At 38.7% G+C, this 20,678-nt stretch overlaps 1 protein-coding gene across 1 annotated transcript; it reads left to right on the top strand.

Annotated features, from left to right (window-relative positions):
• The first annotated feature begins 45 nt into the window (after positions 1–45).
• On the top strand, positions 46–19,159 carry arih1 (ariadne ubiquitin-conjugating enzyme E2 binding protein homolog 1 (Drosophila)). Its single transcript, XM_030053026.1, has 14 exons — positions 46–490; positions 3,935–4,002; positions 4,128–4,275; positions 8,328–8,420; positions 8,511–8,566; positions 9,392–9,458; positions 9,618–9,724; positions 11,449–11,491; positions 12,794–12,865; positions 14,005–14,135; positions 15,508–15,565; positions 15,973–16,233; positions 17,086–17,198; positions 17,278–19,159. The coding sequence occupies exons 1-14, from the start codon at positions 206–208 to the stop codon at positions 17,360–17,362; spliced, it is 1,587 nt and encodes a 528-aa protein (XP_029908886.1). The 5' UTR covers positions 46–205; the 3' UTR covers positions 17,363–19,159.
• Positions 19,160–20,678: the final 1,519 nt, after the last annotated feature.

Genomic DNA, 20,678 nt, shown 5'->3' with positions numbered 1-20,678 from the left:
CGCAGGTCATCTGACGTAAGGTCGTCGTCAGTTGGTGACGCTGTGTCTCTTTGTTGGCTTAGCAGCGGCGACGTGTTGTTGTTATTTTCGCTGCAGCTGAAAAATAGGCTCGGATAATTTTGGTTTTTGTATTGTTCCGCAATCGACATTTAACACACTCTAAACCTTTAGGCGTGCTTGTCACAAGTTGATAACCACCCTAGGAATGGACTCAGACGAGGGTTATAATTATGAATTCGACGACGAAGAGGAGGAATGCAGCGAAGACAGCGCCGAAGAGGAACCCGAGGACGACACCCTGGAGCTCGGAGAGGTGGAGTTGGTCGATCCCGTGGTGGCCGGTGGGGAGCGAGACGAGTGCGGCGAGACTGGTGGAAGTGGCCACGGCCCGGGCCAGGAAGAGGAGGACTACCGCTTCGAAGTTTTGACTGCCGAGCAGATCCTACAACATATGGTGGAGTGTATCAGGGAGGTCAACGAGGTCATCCAGGTAGGTATTTTGGTATGTCAGCGACAGGAAAGACCGGGGTCCGGGCTCGGGAGAAGCATAAACAGGCCGTTAACGTTAGCTTAGCCGTGTAGGAGTAGTTTACTTACTGGAAGTTTACAGTCCCACAATTAAATGATGATTAAAAAATAACTTTCACGTTATTATCGAAGTTGTCTTTACGATGTGTTCTTAGTTGTTTGTAGAGCCAAAATACGAGGGTATTTAGATACGCATTAGAAATATAGCAGTTTTCGCCCACGTTCGGTTCCAGGAACTAGTCTTATCCCTATTGAGAAGTTGGCAGCAGGGCTAAGCTAACGGTAGCGTTAGCTTGCAAGGTTAGCCAGCCTGCTAACTAACGTTATCAAACTACCGTAACGTTATAACCTTAGCTAGCGTAGACGAAAATCAGAGTAGCGTCAAATAAGGCTTTTAGTTGTTTAGCTTGTTAGTTGCCAGCCATTTTCTAGACGTCCGTGTGATTATGTAAATTGAGCAATTGTATAAATATTGTTAATTATATTTTCAGGATGGTAGGAAGGCTTGGCCAGCGAGTTGGCTAGCTAGTGTTAACGCTGGTTTAGCTAACCAAGAGGACTACCGTTCATTTTAGGATGATTTCTTTCTTGACTGGAACCAGAAGAAGACATTGTGATCTGGTTTCAGCCATACATTTCTAAGCTTACGAAGAGTAACGTAGCCCCTCTTCGTCTCCGCTCAGGCCACCATTCCCTCCCCATACCTTGTAGTTAAGGCCCACAATGAAATGGAAAGAGGTCTTTAACCTCTTTAGCTAGCTCCTCCAGATCTCATAAGATACAATATAAATTTAAAGAATCGCCCATTTACCATGTTGATATTTCTCATCTTTATATATGTTAAGCCTCACGACATATCAGATGTGAAATATCAGCACCCTGGTCAAACTGGTATGAAGACAAAAAAGAGACGACTGGCAGGAATCTGTCTCTAAAAACGTTACCCAGACCTACTTCATTATCATTTTTTGCAACATCAGGGAAGAACTGAAAAGTAAATTTGCTCAACTGACTTCTGAGTAAAAGTTATTCATTTTAGAGTACTTGGATGCTGGACAGGTGGGCAGACTTCAATGCACTAGTCAAGTAAACTATTTTTAAGGCCATGTCCTCAGCTGTTGAGAGCAATCGGTTTTGCATGGCTTCTGAAGAGACTTGGGAGGTAAAGTTACAAGTGGCTGATGTTTTTTTGCATGGATAAGACTTGGAAGACTCCTCACAATGACACAACATACTTTACAGCCAAAACAAACACATGGATATTGTTCACATACTCAGTGTTGATCTCTAGTCAAGAAAGAAAATACATATGTCTATACAAAATTCTACATGACCAGATTTTCTTTTAGGTAGTCAAAGAAGACATCAAGATGTTAAACAAGTAGAAAAGAACATGCACAAGGAGAACTTGGATTCACCGTAATTATATTATGCATGTTAATGACCTACCTGGATTTGCTATATCATTATGGCAGTGCCTTGTAGAGTGATGCTTTTTATGGATCTCTAATATTATGTAAACATGCCAACATGAGATAAATGGCCTATTCAGTTTGCCAAATCCGTCTTAAGGGGCAATTTGCACAGACACAGTTTAGATTAAGTCAGGAGGCCTGAATTTCTGAAATAGTCAAGATAGCACACTCATGAAAATGGCTTTCATTAACATGGTTAAATATGGTTTAATCACATTTATACGGTGGAATCCATTTCATAAATATGTCTGAAGTTTTCTCTGAAACCCTAAAATGGCCATGAAAATGAATGTTGTAGATTGTTCCTATGGAATTGGAGAATAAATTGCTGAATATTTGAGACAACATGGCGAAGTATGTGTTTTTCATCAGTAAAATTGAAACAACCCTTAGTCCAGTATATAAATTTGCAAACAGCTGAATTTGAGATTTGAATCAAAATTAGAGATAGACTGATGAATCAGTTGGCTGATTAGTCAGGTCGATATCTGGCATTTTGAGAAAATCTGCAGGCAAACAGACAAAGCAGACAGTAACAGTGTTGAATAAATGTTAATTTAAGTTCAGTAACTTTGTGTCTCATTTGTCTTTATTAAATTGCTGTATTTTGTCAGATGCAAAAAACAAAACAAAACAACGTGATATCAGCATTATATATCACCATATGCGGCCCTGCTCTCTATATATAATATCGGCATCAGCATTGGCCATTGAAAAACCCGTATTAGTTGACGACTAGTTACCCCTTGTTGCATGTCTCCCCCCTTCTGTGTCCTATCTTTCCTTTCTCCCTCCACTGTGACTGTCTAATAAAGCAGAATTTCCCCCAAAATATACTTAAAAATATCAGTAAAGACAACTATCAGTTGCCTGGTCATACATTAAAATAATTTACTTGGCTTTGATTACTGTATGAATTACGGTACGGCTTTAAATTATTCTGTATTTTCAGTCTGGTTTCAGTTAGGGTTAGGGTTAGGGATACTATTGACAAACCTCCGAACACAGTAGCCCCTTATCCATTACTGTCATTGAACAGCAACTATACACTATAACTTAACCAATAAACCCATCTCTTTTTACTACAAATTACGATACTAGAGTGTTAACACAGACTGGCACACACAGTTGTCTGTCTGTGAAGACCAGACCAACTCCTCCCCACTTAAAGGTCTTTTTAAAATAGGGATAATTTTATATCTAAACGCCATGTCCTTTTTCCAGTGGACAGGTTGATGCGATTTTCATTGTTTTCTAATACACATGTAATCTTGTAGCAGTTATTGAAACGGTGAAGTGTAACTAAACTGAGCAAGGAATGATTGTTTTGGACAATCAAGGCTGGTTCTGGACAGGACATGAATCAGTTAATCTTACATAAACTTAATCATGTCTCAAAACTTTGTATAAATTATCTTAAATATTGATCAATTAAACAAACCAAATACAGATGTCATATGTAGGAAATATTGGAAATTCAGTATAAATTTGAAAATGGACACAAATTGAAAAATTCTTCACCAAAATCATTGTAGGAAAAAGTGAGAATTTTGAGTATGGTAGTGAAAACCCTTGTCTTTAAAATTGAAGTCCTGAGCTCATGTTCCCCCCACATTTCTCTATATAAACTCAAATGGCATCTTAGTCCAGGACAGAGTTTAATGACCTGCTGTAACACAAGGGAGATTAAATCTTGTGAAAGGAGTAGAATCACCACCAGTGGAACAACTACACCAGCTTTGATGCCTCTTAATTTTGTAGTTTACTCAAACAAATGTGTGTCGGGGGAGTTAATGTGTGGAGATGTAATTTGGTGTGCTTTTCCCGTTAAGAATAGCCATAAATTTAAGCTGTTACTTAAAATTGCAAGTTGTTAGTTGTTAATGTAAACTTAAGGGTGGCATCTGAACAACCATTTCTCTTTCCTCTAGAATCCTGCAACAATAACACGCATTCTTCTCAGTCACTTCAACTGGGATAAAGAGAAGCTCATGGAAAGGCACGTATCTGCAGTATAATCGTTATTTGACATTTTAGGTATATTAGCTGGTAAATTCTTTGTCAGAGTGCATGTATTGACTTTACAACTTATATAGTGATTTGTTTTTATCTTAACTTATACAGGTATTTTGATGGCAATTTGGACAAGCTTTTCTCTGAGTGTCATGTCATCAACCCCAGTAAGAAATCTCGGACCCGTCCTCCAATCAACACAAGATCATCTGCACAGGACATGCCATGCCAGATCTGTTATCTAAACTACCCCAATTCTGTGAGTTCCATAGTTACGATGGTTCTACATTATACATACTGATTGTTGTACCAACGGAGCATGTGTTGACTCTAAAGATGGCACGTTAAGTCTATGCTAAATGTTTCTTTGAAAGTGGTTTGTGTAACAATGAGGCTGTACTTTTATTTAGTTGCTCTGTGGAAATTTAATGTTGACTAGTTTGGTGTAAAGCGACTACTAACAAAACCACTGTCACAGGTGGTGATGTTCTAATTTTCTATGGCCATTTAAGTGCAAGCCTGTCCTGGCCCACATTAACATTAACCTGAGTTAACTCATCCGGTCACAAGAGAGAGTATGAATACAGCAAATATAACACCAAACATTTAAAAAGTAACAGTTATCTAGTTCTAAGTGTTTGGTTTGATTTGTAGTTGTCTCCCATACCTACTACTACCACAGACATGAATCTGTACAAGTAGATATAGCATGGAGTTTAACTGTTAATTTGAACAGAATAGAAACTAACTAGTTGAATCTAATACAACGGCTCCTCTTACTAATAGTTCTGAAAAATATTATTTCATTATTAGCTAGCTCAACTTTTAGTTCTGATCTAACTTTACATAACTGATGTCAGCCACTCTTTATCTGTTCCTCTGTATCCTCCTGTTCTTCCATCTGTCAAATTGGCATGTTACACCAGCAACTACATTATGAAGAACTCAACACCTAGTCAGAAATAGGTATTGAAAGTTGTAACCTATATGTCTACATTAAAACTATTTCAGCTACTGCAACTGATAAATAATGAACAAATTTTGCCTTACATAGCTGTATTATGATTACATTTCTGCTGTTTCCTTAATGAAACAGAGCATGGGTGCTGCTGGGTTCAAATTATTTGGAAAAGGGGTTATGGCAGTGGGCGTTGACAAAACCAAGCAGCAGGTGATCGACCATCTGTCTATAATTAGCTAACAAGTCCAATCAGACAAATGAAGGACCGAAGTTGTTTGAGAGTGGTGAAGCTAAACGAACAGGAGCAACTATTATGGTGAAACTGAGAAAGTATAGTGGTAAGAATTTTTTCCCCAATGTTCTGTTTGTTCCTGTTTTGTGCTCAGTGAACTTCAGCTTCTCACTGTCATCATAACCTAAGCCACACCTGTAGTTCCTTAAGGGAAACTGATTAGTCCGGTTGTTTTGTGGCTTCTATTAATGCTTCAGATAGAACATGGTCAGATGGTTTTGCAAGTCTAAAGAAAATGAATTCACAAGATTAGCTGGCTGTGCAAGGTTAGAACAAATTAGGACAATGAGAAATTATGTTCAGACCAAGTGGCTAAAACCACAGGTGTGGTTGCAGCAACAATGCGTCTACTGACCAGCTCCAGGACAATTCAAAGCTGGGCCCACTTCCATACAACTCAGTTAGACCACAATCCAACTTCTTGCTAAAAATATTAAGTCAGTAATTTTTTCCTCAAGAAGTTTTGGTCTCAGTAAATATAACCTCATTTAATGTGTCCCCTTTTGGTAACCTTTAAAAAAATATATATATAATCGTGCAAATAAGAGGATAGAACAGGAACTTGTTTCAAGTTGTATACTGTATTCCTAGTGATCAACAGTTCCACTATGCATCACTGATTAGGGGGCATCAAACGACAGTAAAGGTGCCTCTGTTCTGTCCTGAAATGACCATGACTGTCAGCAGTGTTTCCTTTTGTCTCTAATTTTTCTTGACGCAAATGGGTGACAAAGGAAAAAAAACACAACATAATGTCTTTCTAGGGTGTTGGGCCATCATGGGCTGCCAGAACAGCTTCACTGCACATTAGCATAGATTCAGCAAGTCTGTGGAACTCTACTGGAGGGATGAACATCACTCTGTCAAAAGATATTCCCTCATTTTGGTATTTTTTGGTGATGGTGGTGGAGAGTGTTGTCTAACATGTTGGTCCAAAATATCCCATCGGTGTTCAACTGGGTTGAGATGTGGTGACTCCAAAGGCCATAGCATATAATTTGTATCATTTTCACCCTCATCAAACCACTCAGTGAGCTCTTGTGCCCTGTGGATGGGGGCATTGTTTTCTTGGAAGAGACCGCTCCCATTAGGATAGAAATGTGTCATAGGATGAAGGTGATCACTCAGAATAACATTGTATTGATTTGCAGTGAGCTTTTCCTCTAAGGGGATAAGTGGAGCCAAATTGTGCCATGAAAATACCCCCCACCACATAACAGAGCCCCCTCACTGTAGGGTACCATTCAGGCTTGTAGTGTTCTCTTGGTGGATGCCACACATACATTCGCCCACTTGTCCAGAATATGGTGAAGGATGACTCATCTGACCACATTACTTTTTTTCCATATTGCTGTAGCCAGTGTCTATGGTCTTTGCACCACTTAAATCTCAAATGTGTAGGCCTATTTGTATTTGTAACAGGGGTTTATGTGCTGCATCCCTTCTGTAATAGTCCTCTCTACACAGTATCTTTTGGAAGAATGGTCTTCAGTCCCTCCAGTAGAGTCTCAGAGACTAGAGTTGTGGTGATCATGGCCAGTCATCATTAGTCAAAATGATTGCATCTATCGACATAATCGTCAGTTGTGGATGCTTGCATCTACAAGTTTTATTGGTTCCCTTTTATTGGAAATTCAGCAGATTGGCTCTTCCAAATTATCTGGTTCTCCGTTTTCATTTGGTATAAATTCAAAATGGGTTCAAATCAGCAATGTTACCTTTAGTTTTCTAACAACCTCCATCATGCCAGCTTCTCTCAGTGAGAGAATCAGAGATCACCACTAGTTCAAGTTTTGATGTTGGGTTTCCTGTCAGTCAAAGTGGCTACGCTGCCTGCCACAGAGGGCCTTTTGTTTTGTAAGGAGTATAAATGCATTGGCAACAGTAACATTTATCTGACTGTCCAGCTATAGATATACATATCCCTATCCAGAGAGAGAGAGAGAGAGAGAGAGAGAGAGAGAGAGAGAGAGAGAGAGAGAGGAGAGAGAGAGAGAGAGAGAGAGAGAGAGAGAGAGAGAGAGAGAGAGAGAGAGAGAGAGAGAGAGAGAGAGAGAGAGAGAGAGAGAGAGAGAGAGAGAGAGAGAGAGAGAGAGAGAGAGAGAGAGAGAGAGAGAGAGAGAGAGAGAGAGAGAGAGAGAGAGAGAGAGAGAGAGAGAGAGAGAGAGAGAGAGAGAGAGAATTGAAACTGTTGTGGCAGCTTGTGGTAGCCCAGTCCACCAAGGCTGCTATACAGTTTAATTTAGTTTGACATAGATAAAATGTATCTGGATGTAGCTCCACTAACTAACATGCAAAGGATTCAGTTCTCTATCTTAGTAATTCAACTTTTATATCAGTTGACTGTTTTGGTTTACAGTCTGTTGTTACACCCCGCTCCACCTTGGTTCCACCTGTGGTCTTGTTTGGTCTTCTTTGGCTCCAAGAAATGATGACATGGTGGCAACTGTAAACACAATTTCCTGGCTTCAGAATGACAAGCCAGAAACCAATGGATGACATCATTTTCACTCTACTTATGTACAGTTTATGGTCCAAACTAGCCTTTGTCTGAACTCAAATTTATTTGGTATGGCAGGCTACTGATCTCTTTACCTTTTTGTTATTACTCAATTGACACTCAAGGCCTTTCATACTGTTAATTAAAGGCCAGTCAGGGATGGAGGATAATACATGCTAGTCACACATGAGGTAAGCCACATGATTGACTGAAGAGAGAGTATGTTCACTTGACCGCTGCTAACAGTTTCATTGCTGACACACAGCACAGACTCATTGTAGGGCTGATTACAGATACTTTGAAACTGATGGATCCATGCTGAAAAATATCTGGAGCTTTATCGGTTTAAATGTAGCTCTAAGCTCTCTTCTGTGGTTGCCTGCTTGAAAGTGTAAACACAGTTGTCGGTATGGCTCAGTCATATTAACAACTTAATTTGCTTAGTTTATTTGACTGATTGATCACTCACATAAACAGTATGCACTGAATGCCAGAGGTTTCTATAATTGGTGTACTGTGTTGTCTCGATAGAAATTGAACTGTTTCTCTTTTTCACAGTACTTCACAGGCCTTGAGTGTGGACACAAGTTCTGCATGCAGTGTTGGGGCGATTACCTGACCACCAAAATTATAGAGGAAGGAATGGGACAGGTATTTACTAAGATATGCCTCAGGTATTCACATGTTAGTTTTTAAATAGCTGTCTGTCTGAATTATTTGCCTTCTGTGGTGTCTTTTCAGACCATTTCTTGCCCAGCTCATAGTTGTGACATTTTGGTTGATGACAACACAGTCATGTGAGTATCTGCTCCATCTATGTCTGTTTTGATGTGTTGTTGCCTGTTGATCAGTAGTGATCAGTATTGGTACATTAGATGTGACAGTCAACTTTGATAATGGGAAAGAGCAAATACACCAAATTGTCCTCTTCTCTTTTCATTTATATTATGTTTTCTCACAATACTTTGAGATAGAAAAATGACACTTTGATATATTACCTCACCATTAGACTGTAGGCTTTTTTTTTTATTTTCACTGATCATTTAGTTAACCACAGAGATTCATTGAGTACACAAGGCAACTCAGACATGCCAGCAGCCAGCAACGCTCAACAACATATTGGGAAATAATTTATAAAAAGCAATTGAAAATACAGAAAATGTGAAATATCAAAATATATCATGTTGCTTTTTTCAATGAGCGGGGCAGTAATTGCTTGTTTCAGGAGTATGAATGTTTAATTGGAAAATCTAACATTTTTGTCTGATTATTCACAAATAAAAATAAAGTAACTGATTTAGTATTTGAAGTGAGGCCTAGTATACACTGAAAATGTTGCACAGCCTGCAGTATTTGGATATATAACGCCACATTGATAGCAGAGATACTAATCTTCCCCAGCTCTAAGGCTGCCACTAATTGTCTTAACCTACATCTTGATCTCACCAGCTAGCAAGATGGTTGCTAATGTGTTGTCAGTTTAGGAGATATTGCACTACAAGCACAAAACCATAAGCCCCTCAACATTCCAGAAATTGTGTAAGCAAATGCTGTGGTGTGATCAACATTTAATTTTGAGACACTGATTATGTTATGTTTTTTCTTTATTTCTTTCCCTGTAGGCGCCTCATAACAGACTCAAAAGTGAAGTTGAAGTACCAGCATTTAATTACAAATAGTTTTGTAGAGGTAAGGTTGTTGAGATTTTTTTTAAAATTATACTACAAGTCTGTTGAAATTACATTTGAAATTATGTTGAGTTTATTTATTTATTAGCTTAGTCTGTATACACAGAACCTATTAATGAAGCTATGTGTTGTAATTCTCTCTCTCATTACTCCTTTTAAGTGCAATCGACTGTTAAAGTGGTGCCCTGCACCGGACTGCCATCACGTTGTCAAAGTCCAGTACCCAGATGCCAAGCCTGTGAGGTGCAAGTGTGGCCGTCAGTTCTGGTAGGAGAACTTCTTACATAATCTCATGGCTGTAAATCAGACTACTGATGACATCCTTCTACTCAAAAGTAGTTTGCCGCTTCTGTTATGCCTTGGAAAACAAAAGTCTATGTCACAGTAGAGCTGCCACCCACAATTTCCCTATGAGAAACGGCACTCTTCTGGGATCCTGGTTACCAAATCCCAAATACACATGTCCAATTTTCCTATGTAACTCCTGCTTTTTCATGTTCCTCTTAATGTGTTCCTCCAGTTTTCCAGATTTATTCCCATATTTTTAGCGAATTTCAAAATCTGCCCATTTGATATATTTGTTAAAATTAGTAACACGAAAACTTTGCCCAGTACTGTCACTACTAATACTGAATGGTCAACAATAGTCTTCATAGTTACTGTGCTTCCAAGATTGGCATTTATCCCCTCTGATTAGGCAGACTACACTACTACTGCTTCTGTTTTGGCTGTGAGTTGATGAGACATTCTGACATTTAAGCCTTTTTTTTTTTGCTTCCAGAGGCGTGTTTGATTTACGCACAACAATATCATGTTTATGGCCTTTGTTAGCTACATATAGCATTGTGAGATGTGGACATGTCTTAAAAACGCCTTTTTAGTCGCTTTCCCTTTTTGACACATACCTAGTCCAGTCTTCCAGTTTTTGACAACACTGTTTTAGCACACTAGTTATTTTGAATGCCAGTGTCCCACTGGGCCTGTTGGTGGTGCTAGAGGGAAGGTCATGGGGTCACCAAAATTGCCAGGTTTCATCCTCTTGGCAACATGAATGTTGTCACCAGTTTTGATGGCAGTCCATCAGATGGATTTAGAGAGATGTTGCTCTGGACCTAACTGCTAACAGACTGACAGACACAGTGGCATATAGGCCCCCCACTTCCCAGCGAGGCAAAAAAAAAAAAGATTAAGCATAGTAGTTTGCGGTAGATGATACTGCATTTCGTTGTCTTTGTACTTTGTGCAGTGACAATAAGTTGAGTCTAATCTAATGATACATGTGCTTTAAGATGCTTTTAGATGTATTAAGTTACCCCACTGATACCAGAAAATTAGTATGCTAATAGCTAATAACTAATGAGCTATGTAAAGTTCAAGTCTAAGAAATTGATGGTGTACTCAGAGCCAGCGTTTGGTGTTTTTTACTGAGGAGGATTTATTTATTTATTGTTTATATATTATGTTTTTAACACAGAAAAAGACAGCACAGAATAGTTGACAGTTACCCAAAGGCAGCAATAACTCTCAGGCCCTTAGAAATTATTTACTGTGTAAATCTGTTGGGTGACAAACAGAACAGGAGGCACTGTATCCATAGCTTGTTCTTGGTGTCTTCAGAATGTGGGTATATTAGAACTGCTGCACTGTTGTAGTCCAAGTACTTGCAGAATTGCTTGTGCATCTGAAGACATGATAAAGAAGCAGTACCCTAAGTTGGACCACAAAAATACTTCAGTCTAAATTCTGTATGTCATCGTGTGTGTTCCTGCTTTGCTCTCATGCTGATCTGTTGCCACTGACAGGGTCTGACTGTTTAATTGTTTGATTGATTGTGGTTGTTCTGTTTTAATCTGTTTTTGTTATGGGACTGGTGGACTCAAACTGAATTGCCCTACAGGGATAAATAAAGTTGTTTGAGTTGAGATGAGTTTAAGGTAAGTGTTAAAGATTCTTTGAAATTTATTTTAATGGTTTGTGTGTTGCCCTTGCAGCTTCAACTGTGGAGAGAACTGGCATGATCCTGTCAAGTGTAAGGTATGGTAATGGTGAATGCAATTAAGGCATCTTAGAGGGTGCTTGCAGGTTGACTGCATTCCTTAAAAACCCTGTGCAATTGCAGCTGTATTTCTAAATTTCATTGTACAATTTAGCAAAGGACCAATAAATGTAAAGTTGCCCAAACTGTTGTAACTGTCAGCATTGTGAAAATGAGATTAATGCCCTCTGAAAAACTCTCCCTCTGGTTACAAACAGAATAAGACTTCCAGTCCAACTCCTGCTGTAGATAACGTCAGGCACAACAATGTTTTAATGAATGCTCTGATTGGTAGATAATATGCACAGTGGTCAATGAGATGCTCCATAGTCTGACAGTAGCCAGCCAGCCACCTGCTAGTGCATCCATTGTTGCTTGGTGTTAAAATTCCATCACTATATATATTTGTTCCTCGAAGATAAAAAAAATATTGGAATACAGCTGATGGAATAATCATTGGGAAGATTAGCCTCTCACTCTGTCCTGCGAGCTGTGTACCATTGACCTTTAAAATTTGAGAGGTAGAAAAAGTTCTCATTGTGTAAGGTATTTCGCAGTTGAGTTGAAATCATTGCATTGGATCATTCAGTGAGTGAAAAAAAAATCTTAAATAATAAATAAGTTTATTTAATTATTTAAGGGGTGTATTTTTTTCTACCATACATTGACAAGTTTCTTTGTTTTAGATTGACAAAACAGAAACAGAGTACAATATTGCAAGACATTGCAGGCTTCATTTCTGCTTTAGTCAGCACAACTGGACTTCATATCCCTCCTCCAATGTTAATTTGCTGTACTTTTTCTGATATGGCCAATTTGTATTTTCAGAAATTTCTTTAGTTACATTCAAAAAGAAATTGCCTGACATTGATTTTTCTTTTTTTGATTGGCATGAAATTCAGCAGCAGGTAGAATGGTCTTTCAAAAGTATTTAATTTGACTTTCTGAAACTTACAGATACCCTGTGCTTGTTAATAAAAATCATACAGTCCATCAGTGCATTAATTACTTTTTGAAAAAGTTAACCTCCATTATTTTTTGCAGAAGTTTGAGTAAAATAGTCCTATTTAGACACTGTTGTTTGAACAAAGAGTAAGACGGCAGACTGCCACCCTCCCACTCATTTTGCTAGAGGACTCTCATGAGACCTGCTGTGTTATTGCAGAAACAGCCCTAGCAGCAACAGAGCATGCCTATGAGCCCGTGTAAAATTGAGATACTTGCACACTTGAATGTCAATACACTATTGAAAAGTGGCAAAAGGGGTTATTTATTATTCTTGTTTTACTTTTGTTTTATAGTGGCTGAGGAAGTGGATTAAGAAATGTGATGATGACAGTGAAACTTCAAACTGGATTGCAGCAAATACTAAGGTATGGACATAATTAGTTTGTTCCAGAGTTTAGTGTTTTTTCCCCTCTTGCCTGGTTACATCAGTACTGCAGCTGTCTGCTGGACCAAAAGTTCCCAGTTTGTGCTTAAAAAAATAAAAACTACTCATTCCTATTAATTTGAGTGGTTCTCACTGTGACATAAGTGGCATTTCTGCTTTGTTACCTACCATGTAAACATCCTGTAATGGGTTCCATAACATGAGTCAATGCGGATCAGAGTCAGAGTAGATTTGCTGAGCATAGGATGAGATGATTTAGAAAAAAATAAAGGTCCAGATATTAATAATACACAGGATTGGGCTGTCACGTTCAGATGATCTTAAATTTGGTGATCAATTTGCATGCTGATGACTTGTTTTAAGCATGAGCGCCTTAGAAGATTGATTAATGCCAGCCCAATCAGGTATTGGGTATTGTTGCACCTGAATTATCAGCTGTCTAAATCAACTGTATTTTCTGTTTGTAACATCCCATATAACATCCAGTGGTAAATTCCTTCGAGGAACATGGTAAAAAGTTAAAATATTTTAACGGCAGTGCCATCGACCATTGCTGCTGCTGGCATAATCTGCCGGACTCGTCTGATATTTACCGTCCTGTCTCATCCACAATAATGGCATCCAGCTTACTATCTGCCGTCTATCCTATTCCATCTGAGTGCAGCATAAGTCCTTACCGCAGCGACCTGCATTTGGTTCCAAACTAGGCCCTTTGCTGTATGTCATTCCATCTTTCTCTCCCCTGCCTTCCCTGTCTCTCTAATGAAACTGTCGAATAAAGCAGAAATGCCCAAAAATAAAATTAAATCTTAAAGTAATTAGGTCTTATTTACATAAAATTTGTGAGATTGTATTTTTTAAAATTTTCTTAACATTTTACTGGTCACTTTTGGGGGACGCATGGATGGGTCTGATTGACAAAACTGTCACAGTAATCCTCATTGCGGAATCATTCTCATCCTCCTTTTGTGTGTTTTGCTTTTATGTTTCTTGCATAACTTGCACTGCTTTTTGATTGTGCTTCTGTTACTTTTGCTTTTGTTTCATGCTTTGTTAAAGCACTCCATAGCTGCTTTGAGAATATAAAAATGATCATTTTTAATCTGCTTCACCCTACAGGAGTGTCCCAAATGCCATGTAACCATTGAAAAGGATGGTGGCTGCAATCACATGGTTTGCAGGAACCAGAACTGCAAAGCTGAGTTCTGCTGGGTCTGCCTGGGTCCATGGGAACCCCACGGCTCAGCCTGGTATGTGATGATTGTGAATACTTTGCAAATGATGATGTACCATTTGTAGTGCAATATAGGAGCACACAAAAAGTATCAGCATCTTTCTTGATAGTAATGTCACTTAAGCAGAACACCTTTACTTTTAGGTCATGATCACATAGTAAGCAGTTTTGAACATGGCTGTGCCGTTTTGCCATTATTTTCAGTGGTTTGTCGTAGGCCTGAATAATTAATTGTAATATTTTCGAAATTGCAATATGGTGAAGTGTAATATCCAAAACACAGAAGGTGCAGTTTCTGATAAAGGTAAAACATGTGACAAAATGTTGAGGTAAATAAAGCATTATGGAGCTACAGTGATGCTCTGGCCTACAAATGTCCCAGTATTTACAAGTGAGGATCACAAGTGCACCTTGTGTTTTGCCAAAAAAAGCATATCCTATGTGATCACAGCTTAAACAGGTGGATGAATGAGTTCTGGATGTTGTTGAGCTGTCGCTTATTCTTTGTCATGTGGACGTCGAGGACAGTGCTCATGGAAGGGGGAGATGGGTGTGGTGGTTGCCATTTTTAAAAAGGGGACCAGAGAGTATGCTTCAGTTAGTAGAGAATCACACTGCTCAGCCTCCTTAGGAAAGTTTTATACCAGGGTGCTGGAAAGGAGACTGCTCATCAAACCTTGGATTCAGCGTGCATTCTGTGCTGGCATTGAAACAGTGGAGAAACTCTTTGCTACTGTTCATTGGGTGTTATCCAAATTTTGGAACTGTAGGAGTAAACAGTCGTCTCGGCCCTGGACACAGGGATCACATAGGGTAGTACTAGCTAGTGCAGTTCCAGGAAGTTAGATTGCTGGCTAGTGAAGGCATTGAACTCGATCACACATTAGTCCTCGCTGCAGCTTTCCTCATGCAAATTTTGTACACAGCTTCATCCAGATATGTAGGCTCCCGTCATTAGGTACAAACACAAAGTGTGTCCAAAGTGTAGCAGTTGCATTCCTTTTTAGGTGTTACCTTGCATGGACTTCCCTCCCTCTTAAGAGGAGTAGTCGCATGATGGTAATGACGTGACATTGCTATTTTTAATTATGGGGGGTTACTGTATTGGCACCCACTCTTAACTTGTCAGAGACATTAAATACAAATTGGCATGCTACCAAATACAAATACAAGTCCAGTTGCCTATGATTCATTTTGCCCAAAGAGACATATCTCAAATACACTACTGACAGATGTTATTCCTAATATGTTTTACACAAGGAGACATGAAAACTGTTTGTTTTAAAACCATCGTGAAGCATGTTAATCAATTATACTCTTTTTAAGAATGATATCGCTTTGACAGCAGTATTCTAAGTGTGGGTTTTTTTGTGGCTATGACTTTTCAGGTACAACTGCAATCGCTATAATGAAGATGACGCCAAGGCAGCCAGAGATGCTCAAGAGGTAATAATTAACTGTCAAAATACCGGAACAATGTTATTGTTTTGACATACTAAGTTTCTGTAGCTTGTTTGCTTTATATCACCTGCCACACGGTAGGAATAAATTTCTACATTTGTCGTATAGTTTATCTAAGAATTATACTTTTGGAGAACTATATGGTGAATATAAATTTGGAAAATATTGGAAAAAATCTCTTGCACTTCCAAATGGCAGAAAATGAATCTAAATTGTAGTAAAAGTGTGTTTCCCCTCTGGTTATACTCACATTTGAGTGTTATAGTCAGTACTTCTGTTTCATTTGCAACAACATTTTGTTGCTGTCAGTGTAGGCCATGTACTGACAAATATGCTGTGTATTGCAGTCTGTATATCCATTGCAATTAAAGTCAATTTTATGTTGTCTGCAGCGCTCTAGGGCAGCCTTGCAGAGGTACCTGTTCTACTGCAACCGCTACATGAACCACATGCAGAGCCTGCGCTTTGAGCACAAGCTCTATGCTCAGGTCAAGCAGAAGATGGAGGAGATGCAGCAGCACAACATGTCCTGGATTGAGGTGCAGTTTCTGAAGAAGGCTGTGGATGTGCTGTGCCAGTGCCGCTCCACGCTCATGTTCACCTATGTCTTTGCCTTCTACCTCAAGAAGAACAACCAGTCCATTATTTTTGAGGTAAAGTGAAATGAACATTGTTAATTGATTTTAACATCATTAGACTGAGTACAGATGGTGCATGACGCAAGTTAACTGAAGATTGTTCAGCAATTACAACAATTTATTATCAACAGTTTGTACAGTAGTCATTAAGTGTAGAGTTAGACAATCACTAATAAATGGAATGATTAATTCCAATTTGATACATGAATTGTATCTTGATAATTGAGTACAAACATGATACCTTGTTGTAGATATCTGTTCATGTCTATGCAGAATTATATTTTTGCTCACCCTCAAATCTTTGTTTGAAGTTGTTTACATTCTAGCAAGCCAGTCCTAGTGCGCCAAAGTCCAAAGAAGTCAGAAGTTACCATGACGTTTTCCACAACTGGTGCAAGTCAAACGGCTAACTTGAAAGTCTCAGTTATCAGAGTTTCTCACCAGTAGATGAACACAGCATCGTAATTATAGCTAAAGAATTATCAAATAAGACATAAGACACTTAATTATCATTGTAGCTTATATGAAATTTTGCTTGGCACTTCCCGAAAGCAGCATAAAATAACAAGAAATAGTGGCAGAAATCCTAGGTCCAGGTCACCACCTGTATCTAATGAACTGATCCTTTGGCCAAGAGCTATCTGTGAACCATATTTCAGCCAAACGAGCGTATTTTTAACTTTTTGAGATGTTAACAGGCAGACAGGGCAAAATGTGGGGCCTGATCACAACGACCAGTCTCCCTTTTCTCTTTCACTTTAGATTGTGATATAAAATAAGTGCATAGTCTGCATTATTTTTAATATCTTATTTTTCATATATTTGATGTTGTTTTGAATATAGTCTGTCTTATTTTTGTGCTCTCAGAACAACCAGGCAGACCTGGAAAATGCCACTGAGGTGCTGTCTGGCTACCTAGAGCGGGACATTTCCCAGGATTCCCTGCAGGACATCAAGCAGAAAGTACAAGATAAGTACAGGTGGGTAAAGGAAGCACCTTCAGCTGTCTGCCATGGTTCATGGTGTTCTTGATTTCTAACAAGCTTCTTGTGTCTGTAGATACTGTGAGAGCAGACGAAGAGTGCTGCTACAGCATGTGCATGAAGGCTATGAGAAGGACCTGTGGGAGTACATTGAGGATTGAGGACACGTCCCCATGCAACGGACTCTTGAGTATCTTGACAAACTAGAGCGCTGATGCAATTAAACAGGGCAGCACGGGCCTTCTGCCGCCTCTCCTTTGGCAAACCAACCACTTTTGCATCATTTTTTCTGGATTTGTTTAACAAAATCTTCAAAGTAAATTATATTTAAATAAAAAGGTAGAGTAATAAAAAGATTAAGTGTACTACAGTATTGTTAGCAACAGAGTGGAGTCTGAGAAAGCAGAAAATCCATCTAAAACAAATACATCCTCTTGGCTTGTATTGTAACACCACCCTTGGACTATCTTGTTTTCCTTTTTTTTTTATTTTCTTGTGAATCTTTTCTGTTTGATTTTGACTTGTTTTTCATTAGTGTGAAAATGTTTTCAACACAGCTTTAATTGTCCTGGCCATGTCTGCTATATGTGGTGAGATCCTTGTCTGGGTGGCTGAATGTTGATAGGATGATTGCAAAGGGGCAAAGACATTTCGGGGGGGAAAAGAAAAAAAAACATCAAAAAGAACAAAAAGCAAGTCTGTATTTTTCAATTTGTAAATAATCCATATGCATGGAAGTTAAAGAGCAAGAGTGGCACGTGTTTGCTTAATTTTTAAATTTAGAAATATTTATTCTTTACCAATATTCAAAAAGGTGTACATTTGCTATGTAGGTTGAGTCTCTCTACCCCCGCAATAGAGTGTGGGAGTTGGAGGCCTTTGGCATTAAGGTACCCCCTACTCTCTCACCCTCCATCTCTACAGAGTGGTGCATAAGTTACACCTTATCAGAGACTGTAGATGGGGACTGATAGAAAGAGTTCATCTTACTTGCCAAGTGATGAGATATAGGACTCCATAAAAGTGCACAGCAGGTTTAGAAAACCAAGAGGAAAAAGAAAAACTAAAATTAATAGGTGAGGTGGAATGCACCGGTTCTGTCTCCCTCTATGCTAACCTTTCTCCTGTATCCTCTCTTAGTTGTTTTTAGAGATGTTTAACATTTAAGAACATTACTAATTATTTACAAGAGCCAAACTGAGTGACATTCACTCATTTGTTTTTTGTTTTTTCTCTTTCCCGACGTGGCTTGAGGTAGCCCTCTTTAAAGCTCAGCTTGCACCTTTGGGATTGGATGAGGGTAATGGAATGTACTGACAGCACTGCTTTTGAGTGCTGGTAATTGGGCTGGATCACTGTCAAACAGGGTCAGGCATTTGCATCACTTGAGCAGGGAATACTTGTATGGCATGGGGCTGATGACGGCCATACTTCTTGGAAGAGATCTCCTACCATGCAGTGAATCAGAACATTGCTTTAAACCAAGTTACATAGATGGACTTGCGTGAGCCTTAGACAGATGAGGAAAATAGGGCGAATTTCTGAGGGTTGTAGGACTGTTTAATTAATGCTGTTATGCTTTTACATTTGAGACTGTGTTTTCACAAATAGGTTGAAGTTTGACATTGAAATGTCAGTGCCCCTCCAGGTATTGCATTGTTCTGTGTGGTGGTTGCTCTGGTTGTCAAGCTCTCTGCTTGTAAATGCTCGCATATGTCTCTGCACTATAGCAGTCTTCACAAGATTGACTGGAGGGGACATGAATATACAGCTACTGGTGCAAGTCAGAAGATGACACCAAAGTGTCAGCCATCATTAAAACACATCCTTTGCCCTAGTTTCAGATCTTTGGGGAAATCTCTCCCAAATGCTTCTTATGTGTTCAACAAACTATTATTTTATCCTAGCAAAATTATAAACTGTATTGTTTATTTGAATAAATGTCATGAGAAATCTCATTATTGGGAGTACTGTGTGAGTCATTAGAATAGGCTTGGTCTCAGTCATATGAATTACCCAAATGTCCATGATGCATTTCTGCGCTATGTATTTTGCAATGTAGTTTATTCTACAAACCAGAGAGCTGTGGTTGTCTTCCAGAATACGGTGAAATGAATGAATTTGGTAACTTATGAATAATTTTATTTTTAGGCATAAAATGTTAGCTTTTTGCACCAATCTTACTTGCAGATTGTTAATATAAGGATACCAAGTGGTTGTCTGTATGATGTCACTTTTGAATTCATTTTGTGTCTCAAGTCACAGACCAGTGATAACACAAGTTGAATGGACAATGACAAAGATGGACAATTTTCTCTTAAGCTGTCTTGCAGATACCGAACACACCAGTTATTGCTGTGGTCATTATTAGGCTAATATGCTCTCCAGGGCTCACTCTGTTTTCATTGTGTCTGCCAGTAGTTCATGAACATTTCAAGATAACATTAAAAGTAACAGAAGCAGCTACTTTCATTTAATTGAGACATCCAAAAACTTTTAATACTTTTCTACATATATCTTTTCTTTATGCTATCAAAGGTGTTTTATTTCCTATTTACATAGTGTAAAAATGTGGGAAAAATTAGTTGTCTGTTTTGGAGAAAATATTAAAGTGCAAAATGTTGCAAACATCCTTCTGGCATGGGTGATTGTTTCATAATGCACACAATGTACATCCTTGCTGCAGCAGCAGCCATTCTTTTTGAAACTTAATACCACACTCAGTTAAGGTGTTTCAGGCTGTACTGGATAAGAACACCAGAGGTTTGAATGGTTTCGAATCCGGCCCCGTTACTGCATGTTATACCCTGCCTCTGCTGCCTCTCTCTATCAATCAAAGAAAGCAGAAATGCTAAAAAAAAAAAAAAAAAAAGTATTAAACCTCTAAATGCTAAACCCTCCCCTTGAAATTCATTTACACACTAGACACTAGAGGGAATTTGAACAAAAATCTTGCCACATGATGGTGACAGAGACCATGTGGTTCTTAGTAGATTTAGATGCACAAAGAAACCGTGATTGGCAAAAATTCCAGTTTACAAGAAACATTAAATACTCAATTGGCACCTGTGTGTCTTCTTTGTAGTAATCATACTGTGAACCCTACACTTATGTTGCTGTAAAAAGATACATATACAGAAGGTAATTTTTACAATTTAACATTAATGTGATTAAAGGCTGACAGCTGGGTGACATTAAGGCCAAATTTTTCACAGCACATTGTCTGACCCACTCCTTTCATTATGTTGCTTATTTATATTACTTTTGTCCCCTACACTGTAAGTTAAGAATGTAGAGCTGGTAATGTGAGGTCTGTGTGAATATATACCAATCTCATAAATTCAAAACACCTTTAAGGTAAGTACTCAGTCTGCACTCTGCTCCGGATGCCTTCGCTCAATGTACTGGTGTCATTTGAGTTGAATGACCAGAAACGGGAACTCCAGGATTAGGAATAGTTCATGTATTTTATTTGTT

This window comes from Myripristis murdjan, chromosome 6, assembly GCF_902150065.1.
Source record: "Myripristis murdjan chromosome 6, fMyrMur1.1, whole genome shotgun sequence".
In the NCBI taxonomy this organism is placed as follows: domain Eukaryota; kingdom Metazoa; phylum Chordata; class Actinopteri; order Holocentriformes; family Holocentridae; genus Myripristis; species Myripristis murdjan.
The sequence above is the reverse complement of the archived record's forward strand: the minus strand, read 5'-3'. Positions and strand labels throughout refer to the sequence as shown.